Source organism: Raphanus sativus, chromosome 4 (genome assembly GCF_000801105.2).
Source record: "Raphanus sativus cultivar WK10039 chromosome 4, ASM80110v3, whole genome shotgun sequence".
In the NCBI taxonomy this organism is placed as follows: domain Eukaryota; kingdom Viridiplantae; phylum Streptophyta; class Magnoliopsida; order Brassicales; family Brassicaceae; genus Raphanus; species Raphanus sativus.
Window position 1 is genome coordinate 18,908,652 of NC_079514.1, and position 16,534 is coordinate 18,925,185.

The window sequence follows — 16,534 nt, forward strand, 5'->3', positions numbered from 1 at the left end:
TTATATACAAAATATTATTAAATTCAGTTTAGTACATCAAACCCCGGTCGAACCCAATCTAACCAGGTCGAATCATATTGACCCGTAATCCAAAATATTTCCGGTTCGCTCACCCGTCCAGTTTTGAAAAGACTGCCAAAAATCTATATTTTAAATTTTATCTTTTAATATGTTTGATATAATAAATAATTTTTTCCTTTAAAAAAAAATTTAAGCACCCCTAATCAAGCTCCTACCATTGGAGCACACATTCTACGACTTTGTTTAATTGAGTTCTTAAGTACAATTAATTGATAAAATAATCATTAAGCACCCCAGATGGGGTGTTAGGGTTAAAGATGCTTTCATCGCTCCTATGAAACTTAGAGCGTTACTTATGTTGATTTTTTTAAGAGTCAATTAGTACAAAATCTTAAAACAATGTACAAATTAGGTAAATACCTAAGAGAAATAGTATGGGCCTGAAACTGCAAGTAGTAAACATGAATTGATTATACTGTCCTTAGGTTGCATAGAAAGATATTTTACAGTAGGCCAATTTTAGGGTGCATGCTATAAGAGTTTTTATTGGTTGTAGTGTAGTAATGATTACCTAATTATTTCTCACCCCCAGGTACGTGAACGGGTTAAGTATAGAAGTATTAGCCAATCAGAGGCTTGGGGTATCCGACAGGAGCGGCTGCATGAAAGAGAAGACCCTACAATATGTGGTTCTTGGACAATAAAAACATCGTAGCATGTTAAGCTTTTCATTGGCATGTAAAATATAGTAAAGGTTGTTTTAGCATTTGTTTGTATGCTCTGTTTGTAGCGTAATCCAGTTTTGGAATGTAAGGAGTACGATATGTTATATTTAAATAAATTCTCCTCTTCGTATAGTGTCATAGTTATATGAGTAAATAAACATTTTATAGATCACAATAAATGAAAATTAGCTATGGAATTAAATAAGAGAGAAGTGCTCTAGGAAAGTATGGAAAATATTTTCTTAAAAATATTATAATCTGGAAAAGACCATCAAACTTCATCTAAACAAAGAGTTTCTACTACTAGAGCAGGATTGCTTTCATATACCTCTCTTTGACTCCCTTTTTTGGGCGATTTTTCTCTCTCTTTTCATAAGGAAAGTAGGGCTCTTGTTGAGATTTTTTCCTCTTTTTGTGACTTCACAAACAGAAAATCTCCTTATTTTGGGTAAAAATCTGAGCTTTTTTAGTGTTTTTCATTGAGTTTCGCTAGGGCTTCTACGCCGCCGCCTTAGTGTTCTTGACGAAAGAGAAGCAGTTGTGACTTTTCTCGCGTGTTTTACGTCTGAATCATGAATCTTAACAAAGTTTTCGAGACGATGTCTCTGGAGGAAGAGGATGTGCCGGTGGACCTCCCTGACCTGCCGCAATTCAGTGCAGTGGAGAGTAATAAGTTGAGTATTATTGGGAGAACTTTGAATCCTGAGAAGCAGAGGATGAAGGATCTCATATTGGATATGCCTAGGAAGTGGCAAGTGTATGATCGTGTTCGTGGGGTGGCTTTGTCTTCATCCATGTTCCAATTTACTTTCAAATACGAACATGACCTAGAAGAGGTTATGCGGAAGCGTGTATGGACCTTTAACGAATGGAGCATCGTTATCGATCGATGGGTGGAGAATCTTCCTGAGGACTACCTGAAGCATCTACTCGTCTGGGTTCAGATTCAGAATATTCATGTGAACCACTATACAAAGGAGGCTATAGAAGCTTTTGCTGACAATTTGGGGAAGGTTAATGTCGTTGCTTACGACCCAATTAAGGCTCAGAGTAATGACTATGTCAGATTCCGCATTTTCTTTGATGTGGCGAGACCGGTTTGAAAGACAAAGGTCTTCAATCTACCTCGTGGGGGCTCAGCGACAATCAGATATGACTTCGAGAGACTGCAGAAGCGGTGCTACCATTGTCAACGCCTCACACATGACAAGGATAAATGCCCGATACTGATACAAGAGAGGAAAGATCATGCAGTGGCACGACGTCAAAAGATAATTTTGGAGAAACAGATTGAGGAGATGAAGCTCCACCAAGATGATTGGAGTTCTAAGCGATGAACAGGTGGGCTTGGATTTGGTAACTTGAAGACGTAGAATCAATCCAGAGGTCCTACAAAACATGTGTGAGTACTTACTTGCGTCGGAAGGTGGTGAGAAAAGAGTAAGAGAGGAACGTGTGAAGAAGTCTGTATTGGACTTGGCGAATGACCCGATAGGTCAGAGGACTTTCTTGAGGTTGGAGGCTCCCCCTATGGTGACCTGCGAGGTGGATAAGGATAAAGGATTGGTGTTTGATTATTCTTTGAAGAAGGTAGAGAATCAGTTGATCTTGCGCAAGGAGAAGGACAAAGAAGATTATAATACCCCAAAAGAACTGCGTAGCTCTGTTTCATCACCTTTTGGTGGAAGAGTAACGATGTCTGACACCCCTCTTGAGTTTTTTGAATGTTCAACGGGTTTTAGCGCTGGTAGCTCTGTCGCTAAATCTTCTGGGACTTCGAACCCTAGGAGTGGGAAGAGATTTAGACCTCCAAAGAGGATGAGAAAGTTCAAAGCAAGAGTATCTGAACATGATAGTGAGGATGGGAAAAGGAAAGGTATCGAGGATGATGAGGGGAAGCCTTCATCAAAGAGAAGAGTTGAACATGTTGTAGAGAGTTTCAGGAGAGTAGCGAGGAGGTCAACATCAGAGGTGGTCCCAAATGAGGGACTGCCCAATCAATAATGCGGATTCTGAGTTGGAATTGTCGAGGTTTGGGACGGTCTCAAGACTCGACAATTCCCCGCCTCAAGGAAATACGTAAAATCTATTTTCCTGAGGTAGTGTTCTTGATGGAAACGAAACAACAAAAAGACATGGTGGTGGACTTAAAGGTGGTGCTAGGGTATGATAGAATTGCAGTAGTGGATCCGATTGGTTTAGCTGGAGGTTTGGCTTTGATGTGGAAGAGTGAAGTTAGTTTGGTAGTGAAATATGCAATCAAGAATGTCATGGATTGTTGGATCAGTTACAGAAGACAAGGCTTTCATGTAACTTTTGTCTATGGCGAACCGAGTCAATTCGGGAAAAACAGAGTCTGGGAGCGCATTATGAGATGTGGAGCAGGCAGGAAGGGAAGTTGGGGTTTGGTTGGTGACTTCAATGAGATTATACACAATGGCGAGAAGATTGGAGGGCCCACTAGAGGTGATAAGAGTTTTGTAGACTTTAAGGAGATGCTAGAGGTGTGTGAGATGCAGGATCTCCCGGGTTTTGGTGACAGCTTTACTTGGGCGGGTGTGAGGTACAAAAAATACATCCAGTGTAAGCTCCATCGTTGCTTCGGTAACAAGCAATGGAGATCATCCTTTGTGAAAGCTTCGCAGACCTTCATGGAAAGGTTGGGGTCAGATCATAGGCCAGTGATGGTGGATTTGGCAAATGATATGAAGAGAAACAGAGGTGGTTTTCGTTTTGATAAACGGATGGTGGGCAAGAATAGAGTTGAAGGAACGATAGAGAAGGCGTGGAAACGAGCTCGAGATAGACAAAAACTCTCCATCATGGACAGTTTGGGGGAGGTTAGAAAATATTTGGGCAAGTGGAAGAGAGATAATGAGCACAACTCTAACGAGAAGATGCAGAAGCTAAGACAAGAATTGGAGTTGGAAACTTCTTCTGTGGCGCCGGTTTGGGAACGAGTGAAAGAATTAAAAGTGGAGATAGGTAAAGCTTTTAAAGAGGAGGAAGATTTCTGGTTTCAAAAAAGCAGAGATAAGTGGTTGGTGGTTGGAGACAATGATACAAGCCTAGGCTGACAAAGGCTGTAAGATCCAAGCAAGAGAGATGGAGCCGACTAGATCAAGAGGTGGTTCTTTTGTTTGATCTAATCAACCAAGAGAAACCGTGTGATAAGGACGAGGTGGATTGAAGTGCACCACACGAGAGATGGAAAGCTCGTGATACAACACAAAGAAACCTTCAAGCCGTGGAGGTACTGGTCTCACAAGGCAAGGAGGCGGCGAGTTCTGTTCGAGAGCTCTAGGTTTTCTTTGAAAGAAAGTTTTATAAAATATCAAGTGTACCAAGAAAAAGGGTTCTGCAAACATATAAATAGACTAAGGAACAGGCTCCTTTGCGTCACAAATAAAGATAATAAGCTATAGTTCAAATAAGGAAATTTGAAGAATGGAGTCTTCTTTAATCTTGGACCGAGATGCATATAGGTGATGTGATAAGCTAGTTGTGGCCTCGTTAAAAACCTTCCTCCGGAAAACCTCATGGGACAAAACCAAGAGCAAGGAAAAGAGCACACACAAAGAGCTTGCCTAGTTGCTAGCCCCGTCCAAGAGTCTTCTTAATCATTTGGATCTTCTATGGTAATGATCATCAAATGGTTGTGGCTTTGATCAGGGATGAATGGCCAAAGATCTTCTCTTGATGCTTGATAGTTCTCAATCGGCTCTTCCATCTTCACAGCAACTCTCTTAGTGTCATCTTTGTTAGCTCCATCAGCTGGTTTAACCTGTCCAAGATCAGAAGCAAGTATCATGCTCTCATTAAATTTATGTTGAAGTATCTTAGCTCTTTGTCTAGTGATAGCTCCCCTGAACACGGTTGGTATGGGCACTTCTTGCTCTATCTCTGGTTTGGTAATGTTGCTGATCATGTCTTGAATGTCTGGTTCGGTTAGGTTTGGTTCAATGTCCTCATCATTCCCTCTCTCTTCAAAAGGTTTTGACCTCAAAACTGGTTCATCTGTAAAACAAGGAGACAAATCAGTAACATTGAAAGTAGATGATACATTTAACTCACCTGGCAGATCAAGACGGTAGGCGTTGTTGTTGATTCTCTCAAGGACTTGAAAGGGACCAGTGCCTCTTGGCTTCAGCTTTGAACTTCTCTGGTTAGGAAACCTTTCTTGCCTCATGTGTAACCAAACCCACTCTCCGGGTTCAAATATAATTTCTTTGCGCCCCTTGTTGGCTTGTTTAGTATACTGCTCGGTCCTCTTCTCTAGATTCTCTTGAACCCTTTGGTGCAGCTCCTTGACATAAGCAGCTTTGGCTTCCCCGGTGAGACTGATCACTTCAGCTAGAGGTAAAGGTGTGAGATCTAAAGGGGTTTTCGGATTGAATCCATAAGCCGCTTCAAATGGTGACATCTTAGTAGCTGAGTGCTGAGCCCGGTTGTAAGCAAACTCTATGAATGGAATGCAGTCTACCCAATTCTTCATGTTCTTCCCAATGGTGGCTCTCAGCAGCGTAGAGAGGGTTCTATTGACAACTTCAGTCTGCCCATCCGTTTGGGGATAACAAGTAGTAGAGAAGAGCAGCTTGGTGCCTAGCTTCTTCCATAGTGTTCTCCAAAAGTGGCTGAGGAACTTGGTGTCCCTGTCAGATACAATGGTCCTTGGTACTCCATGTAAGCGCACCACTTCTTTGAAGAATAGATCAGCTGTCTTGGATGCATCATTCACCTTGGCACAAGGTATGAAGTGTGCCATCTTGGAGAACCTGTCCACCACAACAAAGATGGAGTCCTTATGTTGAATCTTTGGTAGACCTAGTACAAAATCCATGGAGATATCCACCCAAGGAGCTGTGGGAATAGGCAGTGGCATGTAAAGACCATGGGGTTGTACTCTTGACTTAGCTTTCTTGCAAGTCACGCATCTTGCACAATGAGCTTCTACTGTCTTCTTGAGGTGCGGCCAATAGAAGTGTTCTCTGACCACAGCAAGTGTTTTGTCTACTCCAAAGTGTCCCATGAGTCCCCCTCCATGAGCTTCTCTAGTGATCAGGTCTCTCAAAGAACACTGAGGGATACATAGTCTCTTGCCCTTGAATAAGAACCCGTCATGTAAGTAAAACTTCCCGTGAGGTCCTTTAGTGCAGCTGTGTAGGTATCAGCAAGATCCGGGTCTTCCCCATATAAATCCTTGATGAACTCAAACCCCAGTACCTTAGCTTCCATTGTGGCAATCAAGGCGTGTCTCCTGGAGAGTGCATCAGCTACAATGTTGTCTTTACCCTTCTTGTACTTGATGATATATGGGAAAGTCTCTATGAACTCCAGCCAACGAGCATGCCTCCGTTTAAGGTTGGTTTGACCTCTCAAATGCTTAAGGGTTTCATGATCAGTGTGTACTACAAACTCCTTAGGCAGTAGGTAATTCTGCCATGTCTCCAAGGCCCTCACTAAGGCATACAACTCCTTGTCATATGTAGGATAGTTAAGGGCAGCTCCACTGAGCTTTTCACTGAAAAAGGCCACTGGTTTGCCTCCCTGAAGTAGTACTGCCCCAATCCCTATGCCTGATGCATCACACTCCACTTCAAAAGTTTTATTGAAGTCTGGTAAGACTAGCACAGGTGCATGTGTTAGCCGGTACTTCAGAGCCTGAAAAGCCTCCTCTTGAGATTTCTCCCACATGAATCCAACACTCTTCTTAACAATAGCAGTGAGAGGTGCTGCTATGCTACTGAAGTCCTTAACAAACCGCCTGTAGAAACTGGCTAATCCATGAAAACTTCTGACTTGACTGATGCTTGTTGGTTCTGGCCAGTCTTGGATTGCTTTAACCTTCTCTTCATCAACCTGTAATCCCTGTGAACTTACAACAAAACCTAGGAAGACAAGTTTATCAGTGCAGAATGTGCACTTCTTGAGGTTTGCATAGAGTCCTTCTTTACGAAGTGTTTCTAATACTTGCTCAAGATGTGACACATGATCAAGTAAGCTGGTACTATAAATTAAAATGTCATCAAAATATACCACAACAAACTTACTGATGTATGGTCTAAGGATATGGTTCATGAGGCGCATGAAGGTGCTAGGAGCATTAGTGAGTCCAAATGGCATCACTAGCCATTCATAGAGACCTTGCTTTGTTTTAAAAGCTGTCTTCCACTCGTCACCTTCTTTCATTCTTACCTGATGGTACCCACTCTTAAGATCAATCTTGGAGAAGATGGTGGCACCACTTAACTCGTCTAGCATGTCATCAAGCCGTGGAATGGGGTGTATATACTTGATAGTGATGTTGTTGATGGCACGGCAGTCTACACACATTCTCCAAGTCCCATCCTTCTTTGGTACTAGTAAGACAGGCACCGCACATGGGCTCAGGCTCTCCCTCACGTATCCCTTGTCCAATAGGTCCTGAACTTGTCTTTCCAACTCCTTGGCCTCCTCGGGGTTTACTCTATACGCTGGTTTGTTTGGCAAAGCAGCTCCTGGTATGAAATCTATCTGATGCTCAATGCCCCTTAGTGGTGGTAAGCCGTGTGGAACCTCTTCTGGAAACAAGTCTTAAACTTGTCAAGAAGCTTAGTAATCTCTGGTGGATACTCCACTTCACCTGAACCTGCACTCAAAAGCTCCTTAAAGATCATTAGTAGCATTGTGTGTTTAGTAGCAGTTGCCTTTCTGATATGGCTAGGCTGGATTAGGAAATTTGATTTAACAGATTTTTCCTTCTCCTTAACCATTTGCAAATGCAATTCATGAACCTGAGCAGGAGTGAGAGGAGCTAGACTAATCTTACGCTTGTTATGCATGAATGTATACATGTTTGATCTACCATCATGCCTAGTCTCTCTATCCCATTGCCAAGGTCGACCTAACAAAACATGCCCAGCTTGCATAGGCACTACATCACAAACTACCTCATCTTGATACTTACCAATGCTAAAAGGGATAGTAACTTGCTCTTTGATCTGCAGCTCAACCTTATCATCTAACCATCTTAGCCTATATGGATGCGGATGCTGGACCTTGACTAAGCCAAGCTTATCAACCATGTAAGCACTCGCGGCATTAGTACAAGACCCACCATCAATGATGAGGTTACATACCTTGCCTTTAATAGTGCATCTGCTATGGAAGATTTTTTCTCTTTGGATAGTCTCAGCGGGTTCTACTAGAACACTAAGCACACGCCTTATCATTAAGCTCTCTCCCACGTATGGGTATTGCATCTCTCCATAGTCTGCTTGTAACTCAGGTGCATCCTCATCAAGTGATTCATACCCATCGTCAGTTAGCATCATCACTCTCTGGTTTGGACATTCTCTAGCCATATGTCCTCGGCCCTTACACTTGAAACAAGTGATGTCTCTGGCACGTTGAGGAGTAGTAGTCTTAGTTGGCTCTGTCCTGGTGTCTTTGCTGGCATCCACAGATTGCGACTTGGAACGAGTGTCCCCCTCAATCCCTTTGCCCTTGTCTACTGGCTTGTTGTAGTTGCTGCTGTTGTTGGAGTTCCAGTTTGATTGAGACCTGCCTCTGGTGCTCTTCTTCTTGATATGTTGCTCGGCTTGTACTGCTAAGTGGAATAGGTCTTTGAGATCCCCATAAGCTTGTCTCTCAACCTTACTGCTCACTCTATCTTGCAACCCATCTATGAATTGAGCCATGATGGTTTCTTCATCTTCATTAAGATCAAGGCGGTTTCTTAGCTTCTCAAACTCCTCATAGTAATCCTCAACTGACTTGCTCCCTTGCTTAAGTGTTCTGAACTTCTTGTGCAAGTCTCTGTGATAGTGTTGTGGCACAAACCTCAGCCTCATAGCATCTTTCATGTCTAACCAGGAATCTAGTCGCCTCAAGTGCCCTCTCCTACGGTCAGTGCACAACCTATCCCACCAGGATAAGGCATTATCCGTGAGCTGAGCTACTGCCAAAGCAACTCTCTTGGGACCAGGGTGGTTGTAGTAAGCAAAGATGTGATCCATCCTCTTCTCCCAATCAAGGTAAGCCAAAGGGTCAACCTTTCCCGCATACTATGGTGGTGTCATCTTGAGGAGATCCGGTCCTTGGTTGTGGTGTTGTTGGCGATGACCCCTCTGTTGAGGTGCATAGTCATCTTCTTCATAGCCTTGGTTGCGGATGGGTCTCCGTGGAGCTCTTTGTGGAGGTATGTAATCCTCTTCCTCTTCTGCCTCTTCTCCATAGTCATCTTGTTGAACTCTTGCCCTCGGATAAGGACCATGTTGTTGTCCAGTATCTTCTTCATTCTGCTGATTCCGAGTACTAGTCTCTGGATCATCATTGAAGTGTACTCCAGTACGCATGTTGCTTGGAGCTTGGTACTGCTGGTTTCGGTTTGGAAACCTTTCAGCAGTTTGGTTAGCTTGAGCCGCGGGTCTCTGCTCAACTCTGGTTAGCCTATCTCCAAGGTCTTGGCGCATCTCCTTCATCTCTTCCCTCATGGCGTTGAAGGCTTGCATCATAGTAGCCAACTCGGATGCTTCTCCCATGGTTCCTGTAAGTTAAAAGATTAAACCTTAGTGCTGTTCAAGGAAAAGAAATAAGTAAAGATGGGATTTGATGCAAAAAGGAAAAGCAAATCAAAGAAAGAAACAAAAGGAAAATCGAATACACTAATATGACAAAGTCTACCAAAAAGGAAATTTGAAATATGCAATTTGAAGAACACGTTTTGAAATTTCTTTTTTTTTTTTGAAAAGATGATCTAGCTAAACAAAATAACTCGATCTGATGATGCACTAATGAAGAACACACTTTTTATGGGTTTTCAAATATGGATATGCAATTTCTATCTATATGAAAAGGAAACAAACGATTTACTTTTTTTTTTGAATGAAAAGATGAACTAACACAATTTTAAAACAAGTAAAGAGGATAGATACAACCTGATGCTGAAGGAACTTCAGCTCTGATACCAGAAATGATACAAGCCTAGGCTGAGAAAGGCTGTAAGATCCAAGCAAGAGAGATGGAGCCGACTAGATCAAGAGGTGGTTCTTTTGTTTGATCTAATCAACCAAGAGAAACCGTGTGATAAGGACGAGGTGGATTGAAGTGCACCACACGAGAGATGGAAAGCTCGTGATACAACACAAAGGAACCTTCAAGCCGTGGAGGTATTGGTCTCACAAGGCAAGGAGGCGGCGAGTTCTGTTCGAGAGCTCTAGGTTTTCTTTGAAAGAAATTTTTATAAAATATCAAGTGTACTAAGAAAAATGGTTTTGCAAACATATAAATAGACTAAGGAACAGGCTCCTTTGCGTCACAAATAAAGATAATAAGCTATAGTTCAAATAAGGAAATTTTGAAGAATGGAGTCTTCTTTAATCTTGGACCGAGATGCATATAGGTGATGTGATAAGCTAGTTGTGGCCTCGTTAAAAACCTTCCTCCGGAAAACCTCATGGGACAAAACCAAGAGCAAGGAAAAGAGCACACACAAAGAGCTTGCCTAGTTGCTAGCGCCGTCCAAGAGTCTTCTTAATCATTTGGATCTTCTATGGTAATGATCATCAAATGGTTGTGGCTTTGATCAGGGATGAATGGCCAAAGATCTTCTCTTGATGCTTGATAGTTCTCAATCGGCTCTTCCATCTTCACATCAACTCTCTTAGTGTCATCTTTGTTAGCTCCATCAGCTGGTTTAACCTGTCCAAGATCAGAAGCAAGTATCATGCTCTCATTAAATTTATGTTGAAGTATCTTAGCTCTTTGTCTAGTGATAGCTCCCCTGAACACGGTTGGTATGGGCACTTCTTGCTTTATCTCTGGTTTGGTAATGTTGCTGATCATGTCTTGAATGTCTGGTTCGGTTAGGTCTGGTTCAATGTCCTCATCAGACAACAACACTAGCTTCTTTCATGCTTCGGTTAAAGCATGCAGACAAAGAAACCAACTGACGAAGCTGGTTGATGATGATGGGAGAGAGGCCTCTACGATATCAGAAATGGGGAAGGTAGCGACTGATTATTTTGATAATCTCTTTAAGTCATCACCCTCCAACAACATATCGGAGTTTCTGGATGGGCTCAATCCGAGAGTGACAGAGAGGATGAACCAGAGGCTGATAAAGGAGATAAGTGCGACAGAAATACGAGCTGCTGTCTTCTCTATCAATGCCGCTAGCGCTCCTGGTAGTGATGGTATGAATGGGCTTTTCTTCCAGGAATATTGGGATATTGTGGGAGTAGAAGTCATAAAGGAAGTCAAAGACTTCTTCTCTAATGGGACCTTCCCGGTGGGGGTGGAACTTGACACATATTTGTCTGATACCTAAAGTCAACAACCCGACCAAGATGGTTGATCTAAGACCAATCAGCTTGTGTTCAGTGATGTACAAGATCGTAGCCAAGGTCCTTGTTAATAGACTCAAACCGCTGCTGGAGTCTATTGTATCTCCGACGCAGTCTGCTTTTGTGCCGGGGAGACTCATCTCTGACAATATTATTATTGCTCATGAGATGGTACATGGGCTCAGAACTCATGAAAGAATATCTAAAGAGTTCATGGCGATAAAAACAGATATGTCCAAAGCATATGACCGCATTGAGTGGACGTACTTGGAGAGGTTGCTAGCTGCTCTTGGCTTTCACTCTGTCTTCTGTGACTGGATAATGCGATGTGTAAGATCAGTTTCGTATACGGTGTTGATAAATGGGGAGGAGCAAGGAAAGGTGCTGCCCAACAGAGGATTGCGACAAGGGAATCCTCTGTCTCCTTTTCTTTTCGATCTTTGCACTGAAGGTTTATCTCACAAACTGAATGAGGCAGAGAGAAGAGGGGAGATCACGGGTATAAGTTTCTCAGAAGAAGGACCGGCAGTGCACCATCTCTTTTTTGCAGACGATTCTCTGCTTTTATTGAAAGCAAACAAAGCTGAATGCGCAGCAGTCTGTAAGATCTTGAGAGAATATGAAGCAGTGTCTGGTCAGATGATCAGTTTTCAGAAATCTGCGATCACCTTTGGTAACAAGGTTAGTGAAGAAATGAAAGCAAAGATCAAGGAAGCGACTGGGAATTCCAATGAAGGTGGGACTGGAAAATACTTGGGCTTGCCGGAGTGTTTTAGTGGTTCGAAAGTGGAGATGCTGCAGTATATATATGAGAAGATGACGGCTAGATTTCATGGATGGTATGCTTTTTTCTTGTCGACTGGGAGGAAGGAAGTATTACTGAAGTCTGTAGCTATGGCTATGCCAGTTTTCGCAATGTCTGTTTTCAGACTTCCAAAAACAACTTGTAAAAGGCTTACTAGTGCGATGACAAACTTTTGGTGGAATGCACAAGAAGGGAAGAATAAAATGCATTGGGTGTCTTGGGAGAGAATGTGTTTGGATAAGGAGGATGGTGGAATGGGATTTAAAGATCTCGAGAAGTTTAATCAAGCTTTGCTTGCAAAGCAAGGTTGGCGGCTACTAATGGATCCATCATCACTTTGTGCTAGAGTTTTGAAGAACATGTATTATCCATCGGGGCTTTTTCTAGAGGCTATGCTTGGCTCAAGACCATCGTATGCGTGGCGAAGTGTCTTATATGGTCGTGAGCTGTTGACTAAGGGCCTTAGACGCAATGTAGGCTCGGGAGAGAAGATTAATGTCTGGGTGGATAAGTGGCTTTTCGATGAGGTCCCAATTGCACCGATGAGAAAGCAAACTTTCTTCAATGTGGGCTTAAGAGTGTGTGATCTCATAAATCCACAAACAAAATCGTGGGACAGAGGGAAGTTGGAGGAAGTCTTTTTTCTCTGTGATATAGAGAGAGTTTTGAAGATCAAACCGGCTTTGGGGAAGGAAGATTCACATGAGTGGGTTCACAACAGAAGTGGGGCTTATTCAGTGAAATCTGGTTATTGGCTGGCGTGTAAGCTTGATCAATCAACTGTGAGGAAGCAAGCTCAGAGTAAACCATCACTTAATGGTCTTAGGAGTCGGGTCTGGCAAGTAAGAACAGCTCCAAAGATCAAAATATTTATGTGGAAGGCTCTGTCGAATGCTCTTGCAGTTGCTGAAGAGTGTCTATCTAGGGGAATGAAGGTGGACTCTAGGTGCCAGAACTGTGGTGAAGATGGAGAATCAATAAATCATGTCCTCTTCACTTGTCCAGCTGCTCGTGTTGTGTGGGCATCATCGGGTATTCCATTCCCACCTAGAGGTTTTGAGAACAGAACTCTGCATGAAAACTTCTACTATCTTCTCAACCTGTGTAAAGATCGAAGGATACCAACGGAAGTAAGTCGTGTGTTCCCGTGGGTTCTTTGGATTTTATGGAAAAACAAGAACGTCTTCAGGTTCGAAGGGAAAGGGTATGAGCCGGAGGCTACGGTTATAAAATGCAGGGAAGAGGCGAGTCGTTGGTTTGACGCTAACGCAGCAGCACGTTGTGAAGAGGCTAGGATCCTGAGGAAGTCCAAGGTAGTGAAGGCATGGAGAACGCCAGAGTTCGGTCGATTAAAGTGCAATATTGGTGTTGCGTGGGATAAGAAATCCAAGTTGGTGGGACTAGGATGGATAGTCCGTAATGCAGAAGGAAGTACAGTATTGCATAGTCGAAGAGCTTTTAATGGAGCTCAATCTATTTTAGAGGCTAAGCGTTTGGGGCTGATTTGGGCTGCTGAGAGTATGATTTCTCATAGGATTCACAATGTCACCTTGGAGATCGAGTGTCCTGAGTTGGAGGGGGCCGTTAACAGACCAAAAGAGTGCCCGGCGTACAGAGGATATGGCGTGTAGTTGGAACTTGTTCTAAATAATATTGCAGAATGGGAGGTGGCTACTGTGTCTCGAGCCTCAAACAGAGCTGCTTACTTGATAGCAGCTAGTGTCACGAAGGGAAAGAGGCTTCAGTCCTATGTAGCGCAAGGAAGTCCGTCGTGGTTTCGGAACCTGATTGTGGAGGAGACTACGACATCTGCAGTGGGATAGTACTCTGATCCCGACTGGTGGTTTTGGCTTTTGGAGTCTTGAGAAATGGTTTTTAGGCTCGCTTTCTTTTTCTCGGTTTGTTTTGTTTTTCCAGCTCAGGTTTGTTGTTTCTTTAGTTGTACGCTACCTCCATCATACTTTTTTCTTTCAGAGTTTAAAAAAAAAAACTTCATCTAAACATAATATTATCTATTAATAACAAAAGAGAAGTGCCTGTGAAAAATTGGATTCAGACCGCTTGGAATCAGTTGAGAGGAACACACAAAAGAACGAGATCCAAACTCTGATGCTAACAGTCAGCCACAGATGATGAAGCTAGCTTTGACTAGTAAACCGAAAGGAGAGATCCAAACTCTGATGCTAACAGTCGGCCACAAATGATGAAGCTAGCTTTGACTAGAAAATCGAAAGGAGTGGGGACAAGCAATGGTTGTGAGAGGGGAAAAGATACACCCTTTGAATTGCGCATCACAGAGGGTGGGTGCCGAAATATGTCGATGAGGAGTGAAAAACTGGTAGCATCTCTGTGTTAAACTTTTTTTTTTGTTTATTCAGTAATAAAGTGTTTGTTTGCAGGGTTACATCTTCCTTGGTCGGTTACTTGTTTCGTTTGCCAGTCGGTTTTGTTTTTGTGAAGGCTAAACAATTTAGTAACAGCTTAACAGACCTTGAACATTATCTGTTTAATCTTTTCTCGGGACGGTTAAAATGGAGTTTAATAATATGTCTGGTCGTATTGGTTTGCTAAATTCACTTGTAACCGTTGGTGTAATGAATTGTCTGTTTCAGGATTGCATCTTTGTTAGTCGGTTACTTGGTGTGTTAGTCTAATAATTTGTTTTTGTTAAGGCTAAACATTTAAGTAATCGAACTTGGATGATAGCAGTATGTTTAATCTTTTAATGGAACTGTTAGAAAGGGGAGTTTAGCAAGGAGTCTGGTCGTTTTGGTCTGTTAACTTCACTTCTAACATAGAATCAGTTAAAAAATAAACTCCACTTGTAAAAGTTAAATATATATCGAGCCCCTGGGAAAAAATCATAACATAAACAGACCAGAGTTCCGGTGAAACGAAAATTGCTAGGTTACATGGAAAAAAAGAAACACACCTAAACAACAAATCTAAAACAAACTAGAAGAGATGTGGGGAAGAAGACGAAGGAGGTAGAGCCTCCACCTCCAACAGATGCAGATGGCCAGAAAATCATGTTATCTGGGACATCACTACAGCGGAGTGTCCATGCCAGCCCATAGAATCATCACCAATGCACCTTCAAAGCTAAGCCATCTCGGAGGGATCCCGCGGCCACATAACGCCAGAACCATAAATAACACACGACTCTCGAACTCTTCCGTCTTTTATTGAGAAGGGTCTCCACTTTCTCACACTGGCACTAGAAGCCATAGAAATCCAAGCTATTGACACTGTTAATTGAGAATGGAAACGATGAACATAAACAAAACTGATTTATAAAGAAGAAGTATTAAAAAGGTTTCGAGACACTAGAAATTTAGTTTTATGGGGAAGAAATAGGAAAATAATATAATATGGCAAGTAGTCTGAAAATTAAGATTTCGTGTAATCCCTTATATAATAAAGTAGAAACATTTTGTAAAGTGTGTTCACACACATTGACACAAAAATGTTTACGTGTCAGTCTCACGTTCATTTAACAATTAATGTTTTCACACACTACTTTCTTAATTCTATTGTAGACAATTTAATGTGTTCACACACTAATTTTTTTAATTAACTCTTTTTAGTTTTCGTATTATTAATTTTTGTATTAGTGAATTTAAGTTCTCTCCAGACAAGTACTAAATAATATCATTACTGAAAAAAGTTACAAAATCATTAAGATTTACATCAACTAAAATGTCAGAATGAAAATGTTTTTCAAAATTTAAAATTCTGTGTTTTGCCGAACTTGGCCATAGTTAGGTTTATGCATACAAAAGAAACAAATAATTATGATTGGTTATTAAGAAAATTTAGATGAAAAACACCACACAAATTTAGATCTTAGGTGATTTTTGTGATAATTATTGGACCACACTTTAGGAATACCAATAAAATGGTTGGGCGTGGTGTTAATAGTGTTGGGTAAGATAGTTGTACTTTTATAAAAATATTTGGTAAATATAACAAAAACACAATATACTCAAGTGAAATGGGTTAGATTTGCCTCGGAAATAATGTGATCTCTTCACTCGATACATGAATTATGTTTTTTCGATCGATTTTGCAAAAAAAATTTAAAAGCTTTTCTGATTTTTTCTACAATCTGATTATGTTTCTAATTCTAAACACAAAATAAAACATATAAAGTACTCAAATGAATCTAAAGTTTAATATCCGGATAACCAGATCCGAATCCAATCCAAACTAAAATATTGTGGATACCGAAAATATCTAAAACACAATTATATACTTAAATATATTAGTTCTTTTAAATCTTATATCTATTAGATATTAATTAATATGAAAATACCTAAAATAATAAAATATGTTCAAAATACTAAAAATATATTATTTTATACATTTAAATATTTAAATTAAATTAGTTTAATGTAAATTTAAGTATTTAGTCTTATATTATTTAAAATTTTATATTTATATTATTTTATTTTGGATTTTGAGGATTACGTATATTTAATTGTTTTTTAAAAATTACATAATTAAAAATATACCCAAACTCGAACCTGACCTGAACATGTAATGCTTCGAACCAAATCCAAACCACATTCAAATCAAAAATTGTAAATATCCGAATCATATTTAAATTTCTAACTCTAAAAATCAAAATCCAAAATCAAAATATATCAACTAAATTC

The 16,534-nt window shown here is 41.0% G+C and overlaps 2 protein-coding genes across 2 annotated transcripts; both read left to right on the top strand.

The window, feature by feature from the left end:
* The first annotated feature begins 1,345 nt into the window (after window positions 1–1,345).
* On the top strand, window positions 1,346–1,849 carry LOC108850470 (uncharacterized protein At4g02000-like). Its single transcript, XM_018624001.1, has one exon. It carries the CDS (start codon window positions 1,346–1,348, stop codon window positions 1,847–1,849), a length of 504 nt encoding a protein of 167 aa, XP_018479503.1.
* Window positions 1,850–2,144: 295 nt separating this feature from the next.
* Window positions 2,145–2,750, top strand: LOC108850471 (uncharacterized). The gene has a single exon (XM_018624002.1). The coding sequence runs from the start codon at window positions 2,145–2,147 to the stop codon at window positions 2,748–2,750; it is 606 nt and encodes a 201-aa protein (XP_018479504.1).
* Window positions 2,751–16,534: the final 13,784 nt, after the last annotated feature.

Excerpts from the sequence above, each read along its gene's own strand:
- LOC108850470 (XM_018624001.1), top strand. The coding sequence starts at position 1,346 with ATGTCTCTGGAGGAAGAGGATGTGCCGGTGGACCTCCCTGACCTGCCG.
- LOC108850471 (XM_018624002.1), top strand. The coding sequence starts at position 2,145 with ATGTGTGAGTACTTACTTGCGTCGGAAGGTGGTGAGAAAAGAGTAAGA.